This window comes from Mesoplodon mirus (genome assembly GCF_964341445.2).
Source record: "Mesoplodon mirus genome assembly, chromosome: 6".
NCBI classification, from domain to species: Eukaryota; Metazoa; Chordata; class Mammalia; order Artiodactyla; family Ziphiidae; genus Mesoplodon; species Mesoplodon mirus.
The window spans coordinates 72935628-72959730 of NC_138982.1; the positions used below are offsets into that span (position 1 = coordinate 72935628).

At 39.6% G+C, this 24103-nt stretch overlaps 1 protein-coding gene across 2 annotated transcripts in view; it reads left to right on the top strand.

Moving 5' to 3' along the window:
* PLCH1 (phospholipase C eta 1) overlaps positions 1 to 24103 on the top strand; it is a 237608-nt gene that overhangs the window by 184728 nt on the left and 28777 nt on the right. For both annotated transcript variants that reach the window (XM_082626141.1, XM_082626140.1), the window contains one exon: positions 20643 to 20804. In XM_082626141.1, coding sequence (XP_082482267.1) covers positions 20643 to 20804 — 162 coding nt within the window. The remainder of the gene's footprint in view (positions 1 to 20642; positions 20805 to 24103) is intronic.

Below are 24103 nucleotides of genomic sequence, written 5' to 3' on the forward strand. Positions count from 1 at the left end.
CATTTAGCCAGGTAATCCAATGGAAATGCAAACCTGGGAGAAATGTAAGGCTTAAAGACCTCCCCCACCCCCCATCACTATGGGGGACTAGGACTTCTTGACTTCCCCCACCTTCTACAACTCACGTGATTTCCAGGAACATATGACAATCTGAGAGTAACACCTGCTCATGTTAATTTGTTGTAAGGTTTACAATTTTATTTCTACAGAAAAGTAGTATTCCTCTAGATGTCTGGACAATTATTCTACCCTCTAAAAAAAGAGAAATATTGTATAAAATCTGCTAATTTTGCCCTGACTTCAATTACTACATCATTAAAAAAAGCCTACTCTCTTTGAAATAATAGTAACTGTAATGGTTTCCTATAGGTATTAAAGAGAGCTGGTATTATTTTCAAAGAGGGCAAGAGCTTAATGACAGCTGAAGTCTCAGTAGATAGTTCTTTCTTGGCTTTAATGCATTTTAGAAGGGATGAAGTGGAGAAGACTCAGCCTTGAAGTGAAAAGGAAAAATTACCATCTGTATTAATCCATTGCCTTTTAATAGTTTTTATGAGCTCAATTAAATACCACTAATAGGGCTATGGTTACAGAAAATTAATCTCAAGAGATTTACATAAGTGAAAATACAGTTGATATTTTTGTTTCTTTTTTGCTCCTCCAGCTAATTGCTATTTTTGTAATTAATTACTTTCTATTATAGGTAATTTTATTCTTTCTTTAAGCTTTATTTTATAAGCCAGATTTTTGTCTCTGAATTTCAATATCTTTGCCTCTTGTTTCCCAAAACTCTTGGTTGCCAGCCTCAGAGTAGTCTATCATTTAGAAGCAAGGAGCAGAGAGTCTTGACTAAGTTATGTGTTTAGGGAATGTAGTTTTTAGTGAAAATGAGTGGTGGAAATTTAGCCATTGATACTATCACAATAGTCATTTATTGCTCTGAGTAAAACCCAAGTTATTCTAGTTTCTAAATCCATCCAGTAATATAACATTTCTTCTGATATCAGTGAGCCTCCTAACTTTCTAAGTTAAATATCTACAATTATAAAAGAGAAGTAGGTATAGTTTTATGGAAACAAACCAATAAATTCACCTGTGATAATATCCAACTGGGTTCCTCTCAATCTTCAAAGTCTCTTGGTTGATGTCTAGGAACCCATATAGGTTGAGAGTTTAAAATGTGATTCCATAAAGATAGCCATGATCTTTCATTTGGATTCTTTGATTTGGGCTTAAGTGAAAGTGGAGAGCACCTTACCTGTAACGTTTTACAGGTCTCTTTGTTAGACTTTAGGAGAGAAAATATATAAAGAAATCAACATTCTAGTGGAAATATATAAGGTTTTTACTCATCTTTTTCGAATCTTTTTTTTCTATTTTTGAGCTCTTCTGAGAAAAGGCAGTGCTGTATTGAGAAAGCCAAAGTGTTATCCGTAATCAGTCAATTTCTAGTTCTATTGTCAGCAGAGGGCTCAGATGCCTTATTTGAGTGTTGAATGTAAATTGTCTGATCTAAATCGAGTGTCTGATCATATTTCTGCAAAGGCGGATGTACTGTGCATAGTTTGTATGAAACCAATAATTACCTTAGAGGAAGTTCTTAACCTCAGTTTTAAGTTAACAGAATGTGGTTAGATTTATAAGTTATATCTGAATTATTGCAATAAATAAAGATTTTCAGCTTAGCATTCACGAACACTGGAATGCTAGCTGTCATGGGGCTTATGCAAGATTCATTGGCACATTCAAAAGATTTTTATGGAGGAACTCCTGTTGGAGATGCACCAACATGCTGTAGGTGTTGGGGCATATATCAATAAACAAAACAGACAAAAATCTTTGCCTTCGTGGAGTCTCTACATTGGTGGGAGATGGGAGGATAGACAATAAGTAACGTGTAGTGTACTAGGCAGTGGTAAGTGCTAAAGGGAAAAAGGGAGGGAAGAAGTGTAGAAAGTGTGTGTGTAAAGGGTCTGTTGACATTTTAGATGGGATGGCCAGGAAAGGTCTCACAGAGAAGGTAACACGTGAGCAAAGACCAGAAAGAGGCGAGGTTAGCCATGCTCATATCTGGGGGAGGTTGTTCCAGGCAGAGGGAACAGCAGATGCAGAGGTCAGAAGCAGGATCTGTGGCTTGCCCAGCTTTACCCGGACTTTAGAACAGAGAGGGAGGCAGGACCCTCACGCTGGCCTTCTTACTCCTCCTAGTCTACCATCTAGCTAAGGGATTCAAACCACACCGAAAGCTTTTGCTCTTTTAAGAAATGCTTTCTTTTGAATTAGTTGAATCCTTTAAGCTTCTACCTCATTAATTTGAGGCTTCAGCCATAGAGAAAATCTGGCTCATACTGTAATAAGTAATAGGTAAAGCCGGTGTGTTCAATGACCCAAGAATCACACAGCTCAAAGACTCTGGGGACAGCTTCCTTTCACCCACAGCACAGTAATCTAACAGGTTTGATTCAGTGGGGCCAGCTCACCATTATTCATTTTTATGGGGTCCTCTAATGTCAGTGTGCCTTACAGACTTTCCACCCCCATGGTTCAACCTCACTGATTATTTGCCTCTTCTGCTGAGCTGTTCAGTATCTTTTTCCTTGCACTCTCTGAATCTGGGTTCAGCCAGCTTCTTAGGCACAAATATCAAGCTGTCTATCTCCTACATGAAGCTCATCCCGTGAACACCAAGCCTTCCAACAAGTTTAAACAAGCCCTAGTAGAGTAACATGTAACCACTTTTTGTGTTATGTTAGTACCCTAAAACCATTATTCACTCTGCATGTCTCACACTAAATACTTTAATAGTTTCCTCCCTCCCTACTACCTTAGATTGACCTTCTTTCCTAAGTTATCCATTTTATGATTTGAGCCATTTTAAGGGCGATTATGAATCTTGTTGGTTTAAGACTTGTCAGCACTCATGGAAAGAATGAGTTACCTCATGATGTTGTGAGGTCCTGTTCCTCGGTAAACACCCACGTGCTGGGCATGCTGTTGCATCCTTGTGACAAGGGGTGAGGAGTGGAAGGTGAGCTGAAGATTCCAGTTGTTTTCTAGTATATGATACAATTTCTTCCTCCCTGCCCTGCCAGAGAGTTAAGGTAATGAACATTTAAGGTCTAATGTACTGTGTGTATTATTGATGTGTGTATGTACATATTTCCCTTATATTTCAAAGTTGTTATCTTCTGAGAATTATTGCCGAGAACTCAACTATCCCTGTTGTTTTTTTAAATTAATTTTTATTGGAGTGTAGTTGATTTACAGTGTTGTGTCAGTTTCTGCTGTATAGCAAGGTGAATCAGCTATACATATACATATATCCACTCTTTTTTAGATTCTTTTCCCATATAGGTCATCACAGAGTATTGAATAGAGTTCCCTGTGCTATACAGTAGGTTCTTACTAGTTATCTGTTTTATATATAGTAGTGTGTCTATGTCAATCCCAAGCTCCCAATTTATCCCTTCCTCTTTCCCCCTTGGTAACCATAGTTTTGTTTTCTACAACTATTTATTGTTGGTAATATGTCTTTCCTTTCTATTCTAGCTGTTCTGTGACTTCACTATTAAATGACGAGGAGTAGGTTTATTTTTCTTAGCACTCCATATTCACTTCCTACTGGAGAACTCATGTTTTCTTTCATTCTAGAAAATTCTCAACAGTTTTGTTCTTTAAATATGTTTTTATGCCATTTCATCAGTCTTCTTTTTCTGGAAGTATTATTAGATTTAGGTTAGAATCTTAATTTTCTATATCTCTTAATTCTTTAATGTTTTCTTTATGTCTCTGCTGATTCTGGGTACTATATATTTACAGTATTATTTTCCAATTCATTAATTATCTCTTTGACTACATCTGATCTAGAGTTTATCCCAGTTATTCTTTTAATTTCAATGACTATATACTTGATTTACAAAATTTTTATTGCTTTTTTTTTTTCATAAACACCTGTTCTTATTTTACTGTTTGGCTTCTTAGTTTCTTGTTCTTTTTATGGAGCTATTTCTTTATATCTTTGAGCATCTAAACATACTTATTTCAAAGTGAAAGAGTGAGTCTCCTTTCCATGTGTTGATGTTTTTAGCACTCCATCTTAGCATTAGTTTTTCCACATGGGTTTTAGAATTTCAGATTGAATATTCAGTTTTGAGTGGAATGTTTTTTCCCCTTCCATTCTCCTTCTTTCTGTATTTAACCTTCTTATCTAATGGTTTTGGGATTGCTTCTACTTGAACACTAAGCACCCCCCACCCCCATGGCACCCACACATATACACACAGCCCACCTGTGCCCCAAGTTCCTAACCAGACCTTACATTGATTGAGAGTTCTCTGCCACTAGAGATGTTGAAGATATTACCCATTCAGTCACCAAGCAAACCGACACTTTGGTTGTCTTCTTATTCTTGCCTCTTTTGATATTAAAATTTGAATCTTCCTCACAGTAGTTTTATTTTTTTTTAATGTTTCCTATTATAAGCAAGGATCCCATTCCAGCTTTCTTCACCACCTTGGTTTCATGTTGAGAGACCAGCTCTAATCTCCCACAGCATGTGGAGCACTTTTAGTTTCTATTGTACTGTAAGATATAAATTCTTGGCCACCTTTGCCCACTGTGAATGTGGAGCTCAGCTACATTTATGATCTGCAGTGATCTTGTTTATTTTATTTTGACCAAGATTATGACTTTTCTCTTTCTTAGTTCTTCTGTCATTGGAGCAGTGGGGGACTTCAAAGCATGAATGTACACTGTCATATATAAACCCACATGTATGTACAGATGCACAAACCCAGACTTACATTCATTTTGGACAGTATTTTTTTGTTTTTTCTTAATGTATATGAAGAATGTTTGCTCTAATAACATTTAAAAATGTATGCTTAACAGCTCTGAAGAAACATTATCTTTTGCTATTTTTCTGACATTGTACTATTATTTTTTTATACCTGAGCTAAAATCAGCTTTTAAATATGAACCACTTGTTGAACCCTTACTAGCACCAGCACTATGCTAAGGATTTTATACTTATAGTATTTCATTTTATTCCTATAGCCATGGGGATGGGGTTGAAACTATCATTTCTAATGTTTTACAGATTAGGAAAATGGGGTTGTGATAAAGTAATTAATCTAGTGATTAATTTAGAGGAGGAAAATTATATGGGCCATCCTTGCTCTCAAGCATGATATTTTATATGACCTCTCAGATTTATGTCTTTTGGGGAGTTCATCTAGCTGGAGAGACACACTTATCACACTGGCAACAAATAATAACAAACTTGACAAATTGTTATGTTATGTGGAATTGACTTAAGAGAATGTGAATTCAGAGGAAAGAGAGCTGAGGGTAGCCTGGAATACCCAGAGTAGGTCAGATGACATACTGGGTAGCAGTCATCAAACACACAGGCTTTGGAGCCTAGGTCAAAGCCTGGCTCTGCCACTCTAGGCCTCAGTTTCTTTATCCTCATTTTCTAAATGGACGTTAAAATAATATGTCAAAATCTTCTTCTGGCTCTCTGACCTGCCTACCACCTTCATAAGTTGCGTTCACACTCCTGGGAAGGGGTTGTCCCAGTTGGCTCTGAACTGTGGTAGGAGTGTCCTCTCCTGCCTGACATTGACCTCTGACCTGGAGAAGGAGCAGGTCTACAAACCTAGGTGACTCTCATGACCTTGCACAAGTACATTGTGTGACTGGCCATAATATCTTGAGAATCTTGAAGTCATCCATTTTATCTCCTTATCTTCCTTGGGATCTCTACTCTTTAAAAAAGCTATTACTATGTGAAAAAATCTTGAGACAAACAGAAAGAATAAGGGTTCTAAATTCTGATTCTTATTGACAGCAACTAAATTAATAGGCTCTATATTATAAGAATAAGCAATTTATTTTTAATTTTTAAATTTTTATTTTATATTGGAGTATAGTTGATTCACAATGTTGTGTTAGTTTCAGGTGTACTGCAAAGTGATTCATTTCACAGAATTAGAACAAAAAATTTTACAACTTGTATGGAAACACAAAAGACCCTGAATAGCCAAAGCAGTTTTAAGAAAGAAAAACAGAGCTGGAGAAATCAGGCTCCCTGACTTCAGACTATACTACAAAGCTACAGTAATCAAAACAATATGGTATTGGAACAGAAACAGAAATATAGATCAGTGGAACAGGATAGAGAGTCCAGAGATAAACCTATGCACCTATGGTCACCTAATCTATGACAAAGGAGGCAGAATATACAATGGAGGAAAGACAGTCTCTTCAATAAGTGGTACTGGGAAAACTGGACAGCTACATGTAAAAGAATGAAATTAGAACACGCCCTAACACCATACACAAAATAAACTCAAAATGCATTAAAGACTAAATGCAAGCCTGGGATACTATAAAACTCTTAGAGGAAAACATAGGTAGAACACTCTCTGACATAAATTGCCTTAAGATATTTTTTGATCCACCTCCTAGAGTAATGAAAATAAAAGCAAAAATAAACAAATGGGACCTAATTAAACTTAAAAGCTTTTGCACAACAAAGGAAACCATAAACAAAATGAAAAAACCCACAGAATGGGAGAAAATATTTGCAAATGAATCGACCGACAAGGGATTAATCTCCAAAATATATGAAGAGCTCATGCAGTTCAATATCAAAAAAAACAACCCAATCAAAAATTGGGCAGAAGATCTAAACAGAAGTTTGGGCAGAAGATCTAAATGTCTTACTGTATAGCACAGGGAACTATATTCAATATCCTCTGATAAACCATAATGGAAAATATGAAAAAGAGTGTATATATATATATGTATAACTGAGTCACTTTGCTGTACAGCAGTAATTAACACAACAGTGTAATTCAACTATAATTCAATAAAAAATATATTTTAAAAAAATGGGCAGAAGATCTAAACAGACATTTCTCCAAAGAAGACATACAGATGTCCAACAAGCACATTAAAAGATGTTCAACATCACTAATTATTAGAGAAATGCAAATCAAAACTACAATGAGGTATCACCTCACACCAGTCAGAGTGGCCATCATCAAAAACTCTACAGACAATAAATGCTGGAGAGGGTGTGGAGAAAAGGGAACCCTCCTACACTGTTGCTGAGAATGTAAATTGATACAATCATTATGGAGAACAGTATGGAGGTTCCTTAAAAAAACTAAAACTAGAGCTACCATATGATTCAGTTATACATATACATATATCTATTCTTTTTCAGATTATTTTCCCTTATAGGTTATTACAGAGTACTGAGTAGAGTTCTCTATGCTATACAGTATGTCCTTGTAGATTATCTATTTTATATATAGTATATGTGTTAATCTCAACCTCCTAATTTATCCCTCCCCCCTACCTTTGCCCTTTTGTAACCATAAGTTTATTTTCTATGTCTGTAAGTCTGTTTCTGTTTTGTCAATAAGTTCATTTGTGTCATTTTTTTAGATTCCACACATAAGTGATGTAAGATATTTGTCTTTCTCTGACTTCACTTAGTATGATAATCTCTAGGTCCACCCATGTTGCTGCAAATGGCATTATTTTGTTCTTTTTTATGGCTGAGTAATATTCTATTGTATTATATATGTACCACATCTTCTTTATCCATTCCTCTGTTGATGGACATTTAGGTTGCTTCCATGTCTTGGCTATTGTAAATAGTGCTGCTATGAACATTGAGGTGCATGTATCTTTTCAAATTATAGTTTTCTCTGGATATATGTCCAGGAGTTGGATTGCTGGATCATATAGTAGCTCTATTTTTAGTTTTTTTTAGGGAACCTCCATACTATTTTGCATAGTGGCTACACCAATTTATATTCCCAACAGTGTAGGAGGGTTTCCTTTTCTCCACACACACCCTCTCTAGCATTTGTTGTCTGTAGATTTTTTGATGATGGTCCTTCTGACCGGTGTGAGGTGATACCTTATTGTAGTTTTGATTTGCATTTCTCTAATAATTAGTGATGCTGAGCATCTTTTAATGTGCTTTTTGGCCATCTGTATGTCTTCTTTGGAGAAATGTCTGTTTAGATCTTCTGCCCATTTTTTAAAATATATTTTTTATTGAATTATAGTTGAATTATACTGTTGTGTTAATTACTGCTGTACAGCAAAATGACTCAGTTATACATATATATACACTCTTTTTCATATTTTCCATTATGGTTTATCAGAGGATATTGAATATAGTTCCCTGTGCTATACAGTAAGACATTTTTGTTTATTCTGTATATTACAGTTTGCATCTGCTAATCCCAAACTCCCAATCCAACCCTCTCCCACCCCCCTCCCCCTTGGCAACCACCAGTCTGTTCTCTGTGTTCCTGATTCTGTTTCTGTTTCATAGTTTCATATGTGTCATATTTTATGAGTGATATCATATGGTATTTGTCTTTCTCTTTCTGACTTACTTCACTTAGTATGATAATCTCTAATTGCATCCATGTTGCTGCAAATGGCATTATTTCATTCTTTTTTTATGGCTGAGTAGTATTTCACTGTATATATGTACCACATCTTCTTTATCCATTCATCTGTCAATGGACATGTAGGTTGCTTCCATGTCTTGGCTATTGTGAATAGTGCTTCTATGAACATAAGGGTCCATGTATCTTTTTGAATTATAGTTTTGTCTGGATATATGCTCAGGAGTGGGATTGCTGGATCATGTGGTAATTGTATTTTTAGTTTTCAGAGGAACCTCCATACCATTTTCCACAGTGCTTCTGTCCCTTTTTTGATTGAGGTGTTTGTTTTTTTGATACTGAGCTGCATGAGCTGTTTGTATATTTTGGAGATTAATGTCTTGTCAGTTGCATCGTTTGCAAATATTTTCTCCCATTCTGAAACTAATATAATATAATATTGTAAATCAGCTATACTTCAGTTTTACAAAAAGGAATAGTGACTTCTCCTGGTTGGAAATATAAGCCATTCTCATCCTCTGCCATAGTTGTATAAATTTGACTCATTATGAAGTAAAGGAATGAAATCATTATTTAACTGAAGAAAACAAAGGAAAATGATTATCGTAAGGGTTAAGTTAAGTTCATACTCTGTAAAGAACTCAGAACACTGCCTGGCACATAACTTGTACTCAGTAAATGTTAGATACGATCTGTAAGAAGAATAGCAGCTGTAGCATGATTATCACTAATGTAAGTCCTGAGCTGGTCCTTGAGCAGAAGAAGGTGTTTTAAGGGAGCTAAAGGAGCAGGCAGGAGACAGGAGAGGACAGGAGTAAATGCACAGCCTCGGATGGCTGAGAAGCAGCTGCTCTTCAGCCCAAGACACTCAGGTGGCCAGCTAGGAGAGCTCTAAGGCACTCACAAAGGGCAGCTAATATATTATCCTTCCTGTCTGCAACTCTAGCCCAGAGGGGGAAAAAAGCCATTTTGGGACAGTGAGATATTCCAGTGTTTTGTTTTTCATTTTTAAAGCAAAGGCCCCAGCTGTGGCTACACATTGGAATGACAGGGGAGCTTTCAAAAATCCCAATGCCCTGGTCCTCACCCAGAGATCCCATGTAATTCATCTGGGGTGGGGCCTGGAATTTTGCCACATGCCCCTGGTGATTCCAGTGTGCAGCCCAGGTAGAGCACCACTCTGCATGGTGGTAGAGAGAGTCCCTCATTAAGGGGCAGCCCCTCCAACCCACTCCCTCCCCTTTCCTGCTGCTTCCCAGCCTGGAAGTGGTCAGCCCTCTCTGTTTTCAGTGATCCTTTCATTTCACGCTGGAGACAAAACAAGAATGTGTTTTCTGTTTGACTTATTTATTTGTGGTTGATACTCCTAGATCATATTTGCTTCTCAGAAATGGGAATTAGGAAGCCTGGTTGTGGCTCAGGTGGAAACTACTCCAGACCATACTGAAGGGCTGCTCTCCCCTCCCCCCAACTCCAGCTGCAATATCCTCCCTCTCCCACCAGGGAGAAACAAAAGAGCAAGATGCTTATGGCTTTCAGCTGTGGTCCCTCCTGCAGCTGCACGGTGGCTGACTCTTGCCAGGTTAAGTGTGTCTCAGCTTTCTTTCAGTAGTGCTATTGGGTTCCGGAGCCGAACGATAATATATTAATGAAACCTCAGCCACACATTTATTTATTCTTGTGCTATAAATCACAAGGAAGAAAAAGATCAACAGGTAGAAATATCGTTCCTTCAGCAACTCTCAGTGTTGAGACGATGTAAAGTGAGTAATTATAGCCTTTGTGTTAAGCATTCATTATTTCACCAGCAACAGTCGGTCCGGCTTTGTATCTTTAGCTTTGTTTTGCTGACGCTGAAAGTGTTTGGGCATAACTGCCACGGTTCATTTCCTCACTGTCTCTGACTCCTCATGTAGCCCTGAGCCAGGCAAGGAAACTGATGCTTACTTATTTGGGGCATTTGTGCGACACCAGGCATGCTAGGCGCTCTTATACCCTTTCTCTTTTGGATCTTTCAACACACGTGCTCCCTGCCAGGCTCTGGATCACTTGATGAAACGTGTTGGGAGTTTGAGACCTGGACTTCCTTTTTCGGATTCACTTCTTTTTTGTTTGTTTGTTTTTGTTTTTGTTTTTGTTTTGCGGTATGTGGGCCTCTCACTGTTGTGGCCTCTCCCGTTATGGAGCACAGGCTCCGGACGCGCAGGCTCAGCAGCCATGGCTCACGGGCCCAGCTGCTCTGCGGCATGTGGGATCTTCCCAGACCGGGGCACGAACCTGTGTCCCCTGCATCGGCAGGCAGGCAGACTCTCAACCACTGCGCCACCAGGGAAGCCCGGATTCACTTCTTTTTAAAAGAAATTTATTTATTTATTTATTTATTTTTGGCTGCATGGCACGTGGGATCTTAGTTCCCCAACCAGGGATCAAACCCTCGCCCCCAGTATTGGAAGCGTGGAGTCTTACCCACTGGACCGCCAGGGAAGTCCCTCTTGGATTCACTTCTGACCTTAAGTGAAACCTACTATTGTATATTTTTCTACAGAGGGATTGTGATGCTTTATTTCCCAGATGTCCTGTAGGAATAAAGATTATTTAAAATATGATTAATTTTACTCAGGAATTTATCTTTTTCTGTAACAGTAGAAAAGGGATGACTGCAGCACTGTATGGTGAAGTAGACACAGAATTTTGAATTGGAAGTCTTAGGTCCCAACTCAGCCACTTCATAGGCATGTGTGTTTGGACAAGGTGTTGAATCTTTCTGTTTCTGCATCATTATGAGTTAAATTTGGCTAGTCTTTTTTTTTAACTTTTTATTTTATATTGGAGTATAGGTGATTAACAATGTTGCATTAGTTTCAGGTGTACAGTAAAGTGATTCAGTTATACATATACATGTAGCTATTCTTTTTCAAATTCTTTTCCCACTTAGGTTGTTACATAACATTGAGCAGAGTTCCCTGTGCTATACAGTAGGTCCTTGTTGGTTATCCATTTTATTTTATTTTATTTTTTATTTTTTCAGTTTTCTCTATAGTTTATTAATAAGTCAAAATAATTTTTTTTTTGTTTTTAAAAGAGAAGCATCATAATTTGGCTAGTCTTATGCTGCCTTAAAGGGTCTTGGGTGGTTCACAGTGTTGTTATATGACAGTGCTTTGTAAGCCTTAGCACAACATATAAAGTCTTAGTTGCTTTTTCTGTGTTTCCCGGTGCTCTTTTCTCCATGTTCATATAGGTTACTAGTTCTCATAGATACTGCTTTGCTCAAGTTTTGCTCATGTTGGAATGCTTTTACCCTACTCTTTGCCAGATTATCAACTCTTATTCATACGACCCATTGTAGAAGGTTGATTTGTGGCCAGCAAAAGATATGTCCAAGTCCTACCATTTGGTACCTATGAGTTTGACCTTATTTGGAAAAAGACTCTTTGTAGATGTAATTAGGTTAAGAATCTTGAGATAAGATCATTCTGGATTAACCGGGTGAGCCTTAAAAATCCAATGACAAGTGTTCTTATTTTGTGGGAGCAGCTCATCCTTTATTAATGTTAGGAGTGGGGACAACAGGAGAAGGCCATGCAAAGACAGGCAGAGACAAGAGTTATGTTGCCACAAGCCAAGGAGTGCTTGGTACCACCATAAACTGGAAGAAGCAAGGAAGGGTTTTTCCCTGAGAGCCTTGGGGAGGCTGAATGTAGAACTGACAACAGCTTGACTTTATACTTCTGGCCTCTAGAACTGTGAAAAAATAAATATCTCTTCATTTTAAGCTACCAGGTTTGTGGTAACTTATTGTAGCAGCCACAGGAACCTAATACATGCCTCTTTTAAGGCACGGCTCAAGCGTCCTCTGCTCCTGGAAGTCTCTCCTGCATTCCCAAGGCTGGGTGAGGTGCCCCTCCTCTGTGTGCCCATCTGTCACCCTACATGCACCTGTTGTGTAATTATGCACTGATGTGTCTGTCTCCTCTGTGACACTCAGAGTTCTATGACAGTGGGATTGTACCTTATCAATGTTTTCACCTTGCATATAACAGCTCAATATATGTTTGTTTTATGCAGAATGCTCTCAAACTCTCTCACCTGTATTAACTCCCCCACCAGCACATTGGTCTTAGTGCTCGTAGTGGGAACCAATGCGTCTGGCTTTTCTTTCTTTCTTTTTTTTTTTTTTTTGAATTTTCGAATTTTATTTTATTTATTTTTTTATATAGCAAGTTCTTATTAGTTATCCATTTTATACATATTAGTGAATATATGTCAATCCCAATCTCCCAATTCATCACACATACACCCTCCAGCCGCTTTAGCCCCTTGGTGTCCTTACGTTTGTTCTCTATATCTGTGTCTCAATTTCTGCCCTGCAAACTGGTTCATCTGTACCATTTTTCTAGGTTCCACATATATGCATTAATACACAATATTTGTTTGTCTCTTTCTGACTTACTTCACCCTGTATGACAGTCTCTAGATCCATCCACTTCTCTACAAATGACCCAATTTCATTCCTTTTTATGGCTGAGTAATATTCCATTGTATATATGTACCACATCTTCTTTATCCAGTCGTCTGTCAATAGGCATTTAGGTTGCTTCCATGACCTGGCTATTGTAAATAGTGCTGCAATGAACATTGGGGTGCATGTGTCTTTTTTTTTTTTTTTTTTCCTTTTTGCGGTATGCGGGCCTCTCACTGCTGTGGCCTCTCCCGCTGCGGAGCACAGGCTCCGGACGCGCAGGCCCAGCGGCCATGGCTCACGGGCCCAGCCGCTCCGCGGCATATGGGATCCCCCCAGACCGGGGCACGAACCCGTATCCCCTGCATCGGCAGGCGGACTCTCAACCACTGCGCCACCAGGGAGGCCCCATGTGTCTTTTTGAATTATGGTTTTCTCTGGGTATATGCCAGTAGTGGGATTGCTGGGTCATGTGGTAATTCTATTTTTAGTTTTTTAAGGAACCTCCATAGTGTTCTCCATAGTGGCTGTATCAATTTACATTCCCACCAACAGTGCAAGAGTGTTCCCTTTTCTGCACACCCTCTCCAACATTTGTTGTTTGTAGATTTTCTGATGATGCCCATTCTAATTGGTGTGAGGTGATACCTCATTGTAGTTTTGATTTGTATTTCTCTAATAATTAGTGATGTTGAGCAGCTTTTCATGTGCTTCTTGGCCATCTGTATGTGTTCTTCGGAGAAATGTCTATTTAGGTCTTCTGCCCATTTTTGGATTGGGTTGTTTGTTTTTTTACTATTGAGCTGCTTGAGCTGTTTATAAATTTTGGAGATGAATCGTTTGTTGATTTGTTTGCAAATATTTTCTCCCATTCTGAGGGTTGTCCTTTCATCTTGCTTGTAGTTTCCTTTGCTTTGCAAAAGCTTTGAAATTTCATTAGGTCCCATTTGTTTATTTTTGTTTTTATTTCCATTACTCTAGGAGGTGGATCAAAAAAGATCTTGCTGTGATTTATGTCAAAGAGTAGTCTTCCTGTGTCTTCCTTTAAGAGTCTTATAGTGTCTGGTCTTACATTTAGGCCTCTAATCCATTTTGAGTTTATTTTTATGTATGGTGTTAGGCAGTGTGCTAATTTCATTCTTCTACATGTAGCTGTCAAGTTTTCCCAGCACCACTTATACAGTGGAGAAAAGACAGTCTCTTAAATATCTTTGCCTCCTTTGTCATAGATTAGTTGACCATAGGTGTATGGGTTTATCTCTGGGCTTTCTATCCTGTTCCATTGATCTATGTTTCTGTTTTTGTGCCAGTACCATATTGTCTTGATTACTGTAGCTTTTTAGTAGAGTCTGAAGTCAGGGAGTCTGATTCCTCCACCTACGTTTTTTTCCATCAAGACTGCTTTGGCTATTCGGGGTCTTTTGTGTCCCCATACAAATTTTAAGATTTTTTGTTCTAGTTCTGTAAAAAATGCCATTGGTAATTTGATAAGGATTGCATTGAATCTGTAGATTGCTTTGGGTGATATAGTTGTTTTCACAATATTGATTCTTCCAATCCAAGAACATGATACAACATCTGTTTGTATCATCTTTAATTTCTTTCATCAGTGTCATACAGTTTTCTGCATACAGGTCTTTTGTCTCCCCAAGTAGGTTTATTTCTAGATATTTTATTCTTTTTGTTGCAATGGTAAATGAGAGTGTTTCCTTAACTTTCAGATTTTTCATCATTAGTGTATAGGAATGCAAGAGATTTCTGTGCATTAATTTTGTATCCTGCTACTTTACCAAATTCATTGATTACCTCTAGTAGTTTTCTGGTGGCATTTTTAGGATTCTCTATGTATAGTATCATGGCATCTGCAAAAACTGACACTTTTACTGTTTCTTTTCCAATTTGTATTCCTTTTATTTCTTTTTCTTCTCTGATTGCCGTGGCTAGGACTTCCAAAACTATGTTCAATAATAGTGGTGAGAGTGGGTATCCTTGTCTTCTTCCTGATCTTAGAGGAAATGCTTTCAGTTTTTCACCATTAAGAATGATGTTTGCTGTGGGTTTGTCATATATGGCCTTTACTGTGTTCACGTAGGTTTGCTCTCTGCCCACTTTCTGGAGAGTTTTTATCATAAATGGGTGTTGAATTTTGTCAAAAGCTTTTTCTGCATCTATTGAGATGATCATATATTTTTTATTCTTCAATTTGTTAATATGGTGTATCACTTTGATTGATTTGCTTATATTGAAGAATTCTTGCATCCCTGGGATAAATCCCACTTGATCATGGTGTATGATCCTTTTAACATGTTGTTGGGTTCTGTTTGCTAGTATTTTGTTGAGGATTTTTGCATCTATATTCATCAGTGATATTGGTCTGTAATTTTCTTTTTCTGTAGTATCTTTGTCTGGTTTTGGTATCAGGGTGATGGTGGCCTCATAGAATGAGTTTGGGAGTGTTCCTTCCTCTGCAATTTTTTGGAAGAGTTTGAGAAGGATGGGTGTTATCTCTTCTCTAAATGTTTGATAGAATTGCCCTGTGAAGCCATCTGGTCCTGGACTTCTGTTTGTTGGAAGATTTTTAATCACAGTTTCAATTTCCTTACTTGTGATTGGTCTGTTCATATTTTCTATTTCCTCCTGGTTCAGCCTTGGAAGGTTATACCTTTCCAAGAATTTGTCCATTTCTTCGAGGTTGTCCTTTTTTTCCCCATAGAGGTGCTTGTAGTAGTCTCCTAGGATGCTTTGTATTTCTGCCGTGTCTGTTGTAACTTCTCCTTTTTCATTTCTAGTTTTATTGATTTGAGTCCTCTCCCTCTTTTTCTTGATGAATCTAGCTAATGGTTTATCAATTTTGTTTATCTTCTCAAATAACCAGCTTTTAGTTTTATTGATCTTTGCTATTGTTTTCTTTGTTTCTATTTCATTTATTTCTGCTCTGATCTTTATGATTTTTTTCCTTCGGCTAACTTAGGGTTTTGTTTGTTCTTCTTTCTCTAATTCCTTTAGGTGTAAGGTTCGATTGCTTATTCGAGATTTTTCTTGTTTCTTGAGGTAGGCTTGTATAGCTATAAACTTCCCTCTTAGAACTGCCTTTGCTGCATCCTGTAGGTTTTGGATCATCATGCTTTCATTGTCATTTATCTCTATGTATTTTTTGATTTCCTCTTTGATTTCTTCAGTGATCTCTTGGTTATTTAGAAACATATTGTTAACCTCCATGTGTTAGTTTTTTTACTTTTTTTCCCTGTAATTGATATCTAGTCTCATAGTGTTGTGGTCAGAAAAGATGCTTGATATGATTTCAATTTTCTTAAATTTACTGAGAATTGATTTGTGACCCAAGGTGGGATCTATCCTGGAGAATGTTCTGTGCGCACTTGAGAAGAAAGTGTAATCTGCTGTTTTTGGATGGAATGTCTAGAAATATCAATTAAATCTATCTGGTATATTGTGTCATTTAAAGCTTGTGTTTCTTATTAATTTTCTGTTTGGATGATCTGTCCATTGGTATAAGTGAGGTGTTAAAGTCCCCCAAGCTTATTGTGTTACTGGCGATTTCCTCTCTTATAGCTGTTAGTAGTTGCCTTATGTATTGAGGTGCTCCTGTGTTGGGTGCATATATATTTATAATTGTTATGTCTTCTTCTTGGATTGATCCCTTGATCATTATGTAGTTTCCTTCCTTGTCTCTTGTAACATTCTTTATTTTTATTTATTTTATTTTTTTTTGCTGTACGCGGGCCTCTCACTGCTCTGGCCTCTCCTGTTGCGGAGCACAGGCTCCGCGGCCATGGCTCACGGGCCCAGCTGCTCCGCGGCATGTGGGATCTTCCAGGATCGGGGCACGAACCCGTGTCCCCTGCATCAGCAGGCGGACTCTCAACCACTGCGCCACCAGGGAAGCCCAACATTCTTTATTTTCAAGTCTATTTTATCTGATATGATTTCCATTTGCATGGAATATCTTTTTCCATCCCCTCACTTTCAGTCTGTATGTGTCCCTAGGTCTGAAGTGGGTCTCTTGTAGACAGCATATATATGGGTCTTGTTTTTGTATCCATTCAGCAAGCCTGTTTCTTTTGGTTGGAGCATTTAGTCCATTCATGTTTAAGGTAATTATTGATATGTATGTTCCTATTACCATTTTCTTAATTGTTTTGGGTTTGTTTTCGTAGGTCCTTCTCTTCTCTTGTTTTTCCCACTTAGAGAAGTTCCCTTAGCATTTGTTGTAGAGCTGGTTTGGTGGTGATGAATTCTCTTAGCTTTTGATTGTCTGTAAAGCTTTTAATTTCTCTGTCAAATCTTAATGACATCCTTGCCAGCTAGAGTAATCCTGGTGGTAGGGTCTTCCGTTTCATCACTTTAAATATGTCATGCCCCTCCCTTCTGGCTTGTAGACTTCCTGCTGAGAAATCAGCTGTCAACTTTATGGGAGTTCCCTTGTATGTTATTTATTGTTTTTCCCTTGCTGCTTTCAACAGTTTTTCTTTGTCTTTAAGTTTTGCCAGTTTGATTACTATGTATCTCGGTGTGTTTCTCCTGGGTTTATCCTGTATGGGTCTCTCTGGACTTCCTGGACTTGGGTGGCTATTTCCTTTCCCATGTTGGGAAGTTTTCAACTATAATCTCTTCACATATTTTCTCAGGTCCTTTCTCTCTCTCTTCTCCTCATGGGACCCCTGTAATGTGAATGTTGTTGTGTTTAATGTCCCAGAGGTCTCTTAGGCTGTCTTCATTTCTTTTCATTCTTTTTTCTTTATTCTTTTCTGCAGCAGTGAATTCCACCATTCTGTCTTCCAGGTCACTTATCCGGTCTTCTGTCTCAGTTATTCTGCCATTGGTTCCTTCTAGTGTATTTTTCATTTCAGTTATTATATTGTTCATCTCTGTTTGTTTTTTCTTTAATTCTTCTAAGTCTTTGTTAAACATTTGTTTCATCTTCTCAATCTTTGCCTCCATTCTTTTTATGAGGTCCTGGATTATCTTCACTATCATTATTCTGAATTCTTTTTCTAGAAGTTTGCCTATCTCCACTTCATTTAGTTGTTTTTCTGGGGTTTTATCTTGTTCCTTCATCTGGTACATAGCCCTCTGTCTTTTCATCTTGTCTGTCTTTCTCTGAATGTGGTTTTTGTTCCTCAGGCTGCAGGGTTGTAGTTCTTCTTGCTTTTGCTATCTCCCCTCTGGTGGATGAGGCTATCTAAGAGGTTTGTGAAAGTTTCCTGATGGGAGGGACTGGTGGTGGGTAGAGCTGGCTGTTGCTCTGGTGGGCAGAGCTCAGTAAAACTTTAATCCACTTGTCTGCTGATGGGTGGGGCTGGATTCCCTCCCTGTTGGTTGTTTGGCCTGAGGCCACCCAACACTGGAGCCTGCGTGGGCTCTTTGGCGGGGCTAATGGAGGACTCTGGGAGGGCTCACACCAAGGAGTATTTCCCAGAACTTCTGCTGCCAGTGTCCTTGTCCTCACAGTGAGACACAGCCACCCCCTGCCTCTGCAGGAGACCCTCCAACACTAGCAGGTAGGTCTGGTTCAGTCTACTGTGGGGTCACTGCTCCTTCCACTGGGTCCTGATATGCACACTATTTTGTGTGTGCCCTCCAAGAGTGGAGTCTCTGTTTCCCCCAGTCCTGTCAAAGTCCTGCAATCAAATCCTGCTAACCTTCAAAGTCTGATTTTCTAAGAATTCCTCCTCCTGTTGCCAGACTGCCAGGTTGGGAAGCCTGACATGGGGCTCAGAACCTTCACTCCAGTGTGTGGACTTCTATGGTATAAGTGTTCTCCAGTTTGTGAGTCACTCACCCAGCAGTTATGGGAGTTGATTTTATTGTGATTGAGCCCCTCCTACCATCTCATTCTGCCTTCTCCTTTGTCTTTGGATGTGGGGCATCTTTTTTGGTGAGTTCCAGTGTCTTCTTGTCAATGATTGTTCAGCAGTTAGTTGTGATTCCGGTGCTCTCTGCTCTCGCAAGAGGGAGTGAGAGCATGTCCTTCTACTCCGCCATCTTGAACCAATCCTCGCATCTGCCTTTTCATTTGTAAGGTATCTTTTCTCTTTCTGTATATGCTGCCTGGTTACTGTTATTTCTGAAATGCAGCTCAGGCACTTGTCTACCCAGAGACTCTCAGCAACTCCACACCTCTTGACTTCTTGCTTTCAGGCACCTCCACAACCTGTTCCCAAAGTACTTTTCCAACTTTATCTGCCACTACCCCCCTTCATGAACTTCTGCTCCAGGAAAACGAATCTGTTCCTATATTTATAAAACATGCTTTGCTAAGGTAAAACCTTTGCTAGAGTGACGGATGACATCTCTTCATCACTGTTGAAGTTTTAGTTACCATACAGAGTCCCCCCTGTTCTTTGAGGTCTTCCTGGTCACTCAGGCAGGAATGCCGTGTTCCTTCTCAGAACCACTGCTGTGCTGGTCATTTGTGCTTTTGCAGGCAGCTGTGTGGACCTGGGTAGGGTATTTGGGGACATGCCTTTGTTAGCCTAATGGGATGTTTGCTCCTGATGTCAAAGGCCAGCTCTTTTCCACCTCTGCATCTCCTGTGGGACCTGAGGGCCTCCAGTGAAGAGAAGTGCCTCATTCACTGGGTATATTAAGGATATTCATGCATGTGATAGTAATACAGGGAAATTCAATAACCTATTCTTATGTAGCTTTTTTTTTTCCAGTTTCCCTTTGTACTTATATTGCTTTGCTCTTATAAGATTTTGTGAAAATGAATGCATTACTGGAAAACTGCCTATTCTCTTGTTTAAATATAACGACCTCTTAGTAACAAATTTGCAAATGGATCTTAAACTTTTGGTGAGGACTAGGGGCATTGTTCTGGTGGAGGAGCGCCCCTTCCTTGCCTTTGGGTGGGTTGGCCTTTGGCAAGTGGCTGAAGAGTTTATGGAAAGGTGTTGGACATAGGGGGAGGGGGAGGGAGTTGAGAAGGGGAGAAGCAGTGAACAGAGCCTGGGCCGTTGGTTTCAGGTAGAATAAGGGGTCCAAAAACCTGCACTAAGCAGACTTCTAGGAAATCTGGGTCCCTTGATCACTTAAACATTGTGTAAATTATCTCCCGGACACAGGCAGAGCTTTGTTATCCAAAACACTTGAAATTAGTTGGGATCTTAAGGTAATTACAGTGCTGAGTCACAGCACAGGTCAGCAGTGAATTCCCTCCAATTACATAGTGGGGCAGAGATAGGAAAGAAATTTTATCTCAGAATAATCCTCCTTTCCAAAGATTTCCATAGCACTTTTTTCCCTTCAGTGAAGGAAGTGATTTGTTTTAAATAGCATATTCTTGTTCAAATTTCCCTATGTAGGTACAGAAAACTTATTCTCCCAAAACTTTCCCTGGCCTTCCCTCTAGTGAAAGTGTAAAGTAGTGTGGAGAGAAGGACTTAGGGGCCCTGAGTTGCAATCCTGCCTCAGTTCTTTGCTAGCTTTGTAACATTGATCAACTTATTTCTCTAAACGTCAGATTCTGTGTCTCTGAAATGCGAATGATAATAAGACTATAGGATTGTTAAAGGTTGAATGCAGTCATAGTCATCATTATTTTATGGGATTGGTGGAGGGCTGGTGGGAGAAGGACAAAAAATGGTACAATAAGCTTAACTTCTTACAGGTAATTGAGAGAGAAATTATAGCAGCAATGTTGGCTTGAGTGAAGGCTGTGTTCTAAGTGATTCTGTGTTCCTTAAGGGAAATTATTTCCACTGTTTAATTCTTCACAGAATAACGGGACCACTGAGCATCAGGTGGAATCTTTCATAAGGAAAAAACTGGAGTCGCTGTTAAAAGAATCTCAAATTCGAGACAAGGAAGATCCTGATAGTTTCACAGTGAGGGCACTACTGAAGGCCACGCATGAAGGCTTAAATGCACACCTGAAGCAGGTATACATTTCCCTCTTGTACTTGTCCTTCAACAGGAAAAAGAAAGCACCTCATGCTTTGTTTCTGATCATTTGTCATTTGTAGAAGGCTTCTCCAGTTTCTTCCATTTCTATCCTCATATTGCTGGAAAAATGAGAATCTCCTCCTGCAAAATGGAGAGAAATAGTGAATAATAGATTAATGTGCATGGGTGGGTGTAGAAATTATTCATATACTCCTTCACTGGCACCCTCAGGACAAAGCCCAGTGCCCCTGCATTCACCTTCCCCACTTGTGCTCAGGTGAGGGTGGGGACTCATTCAGGCGGCCTCCATGCCCTGTTGATCACACCTTCTGAATGTGTATGTCTGTCCACTTCTTCTCCACGGCTGTGTCCTAATTCAGGCCAATGTTAACTCTCACTTAGACTTCTCTTGCCCTCTTTAAATCTAACCTTCACTCTGAAATCAGCATGATGTTTTAAAAATGCAAATCTGATCGTGTCACTCCACTGTTCAAAATTTTTCAGTGACTTCCTATTATGCTTGGGATAAATTACAAACTAACTGGGCTTTCAAGGAACTACATAATTCCATCCTTGCCTGCCTCTCCTGTCTCAGATCTCCCCATTTTCCCTGTCACACCACCACCCACGACGTCACACCAGCCACAACCATCTAAATGCCATGGTCTTCCTCACATTCCATTTCCTCTGCCTGGAACACTCCATTTCCACATCTACTCTAGCTAACTCCTACTTAGGCTTTTAAATTCCAGCATCCATGTGGTATTCTAAATGAGTCCTGCCTTGACCCCTAGGTTAGGTTAGCTATCCCTTTTATACTGTTGATGGTAGCCTGTTATATCTTCTTTTTTCAAGAAGTTTTTTTTTTCCTACACATTTGCATTTATTTGTTCAATATCTGTCTTCTCAACTAGACTGTAGATTCTGTGAAGGCAGGAACCATGTCAGTCTTGATAACCAGTCCTGACTTGTATAGTGCCTGGGACTTAGTGTGACCTTCATATATAGTTGCTGAGTGAATGAATGGTTTGGGCTCTGGCTGAGGTTTTTATTCTGTTTTCTAATAAAAATATAATAAATGGGCAAGGAAGAGGGATAGTGGGTTTGCTGATGTTATCATGGCAGGACATTGAGGGCATTTATTCTGGATCAGAGGAGATCCATGTGGTCACTGGCTTAGCTGATAGCAGCCTCCCCTGCTACTGCCGCCTATCCTCCAGGGCTCAGCGCTCCCCAGGCAGAGGGAAGATCATCACTTTTGGATCTGAGCAACCACTCAGCTTTGGTGGTTACTTTCTAGACTCTACAGAAGTCCAGCCATTCAAACGCCTGGCTGTTTCTCAGGTCTGTTTAGTTTCCAAACATAGAAAACCTAATTCAAAATGGCTTAAATAATGAAGAAAGGCATTGGGTTAGGCAAGTGGCAAGTTCATTTGCAGAGTGGCCTTCAAGGTGGGCTTAATTCAGAGGCTCAGCAGGGTCATCAAAGACCTGTCTTTCTGTTCTACCTACCACGTGATTAGCATCATCCCATGTCAGTTCCCCCTCTCCTGGTGGTTGTGGGGTGACTGCCAACAGGCCCCTGAGCTATGTGTTTCTTGGTCCAAGTACAGAGAGAGTGAGACAGTGTATGTGCCTCATCCAACAGACCAGAGTTTGTGCTGAGCTCTGGTTGGACATCTTAGCTCACGTGCCCACCCCTGAGTTGATCCCCGTGGTGGCCTTGCATATATGTCCTTCTTGGAACAGTAATTTGGCAAAGGCGTAGGATACCATTGGCTTGCTGATGCCAATGAGAACTTACCCATGGAACTGGCACCAAGGTCTGCCCCTCTGAAAATGCATTCTGCCCCTGCATGCTGGAGAGGCAGAATGGAATGTTGGGAGACAACCAAAATGTCAGTTACGGCATTACTGCCCTTACAGTTTATCATACAATTTTGAATTTTCTTGAACATTTCTATAAATACCAGTTAGCCTCTCCCTTTCCTCCCTGACCCTCCAGCCTCTTAGTTTAAACCACACAAATGTCTGTAAAATCACATTCGGTTAACCCAGCTTGATTTCTGCTCCTTGTCCCTGGTGAACTCTCTTTGACTAATCTGGACCAGTCACTTCCCCTTATGCTTTTGGAGAAGTCTTTGCTTGCTCCATCCTAGGTCATTCCAACTGGAAAGACAACAGCAGGTCTTGGGGATTTTTGAAGAAACAAATCAAGCCCATCTTTCTTTTTATGGAAGAGATCCCAATGGTAATTTCCCCATCAGGTAAGATGGTAAGGGACTTCAAATTTCAGATGTGATAGGACAAAACTCCTCCTCCTTTTTCTTATTTTTTACTCTCCCTTAAACCTGGGACTGCAAGAATGTATCAGACTTGCAGAAAGTAAATGGAGGCTGCAACTTTAATAAACTGGACCATGAAGTGTTAAGGTTTTTAACCCTGCTGTTGTGTTAGTTTTTAAAGTATGGTTTTGGTTCAGTGGCAAGCAAAGACAAGTTACTGTTGAGACAAGACCATCTGTGTCAGATACATATGCACAGGTAGAGCCAAGGTTGAGAATGTGCTGTGGGGTTCAGGACAGCTCATCACTTCAGCTCCCTTCCCTCCTGGATCATCACTCAGCAGTGCAGTACTGTGTGCTACTGGTGCCAGCTTTTTCCTGGAGATCTCCAAAGTAAAATAAAAATGAAATTCTCATCCTTCACGCTAGAAGAACTTAGTAGAAGGATGCCTGCCTACTTTAGAGTTCTGAATTCACTTCTTTGTTTACATCCCAGCTACAGCCATCTGGGTAGCCTTAATTATTCCTTACATGAACTTTTGCACCTCTCCTGCTGTCCCCCTCCCTCCAGTCTCTCATTTATACCACTACCATAGCGATATTTCAGAAACATGCATCTGATCACATCATTCTCCTATTTTAAACCATTCAAATGCTCTTCATAGTTAGGGGGATAAAGCTCAAATTGAAAGCTATACCCAAAAGATCCTTTCTCCATCATCTGACCCCAGCTCTGATTTGTCCACTAATGTGCATGTGTACAGTACAAATACACAACCCAACCCCTGCCTTTCTTTGTTTCCTGGAAAGTGCCATGTTCCTGGCACTTGGCCTTTGTGTTTGCTTTTTCCTTGCACACTTCCTCTTCCTCACTTCACATAGACAATGTCTACCTGCCTTCTGGCTTCAGCTTTTGTAACATGTCCCCTTAGAAGTCCTCCTCGATCCTCAAGTCCAGGTAGATGGCCTTCCTGTGCCCTCAGGCAGTACCCTGAACTTTCCCCATCATAG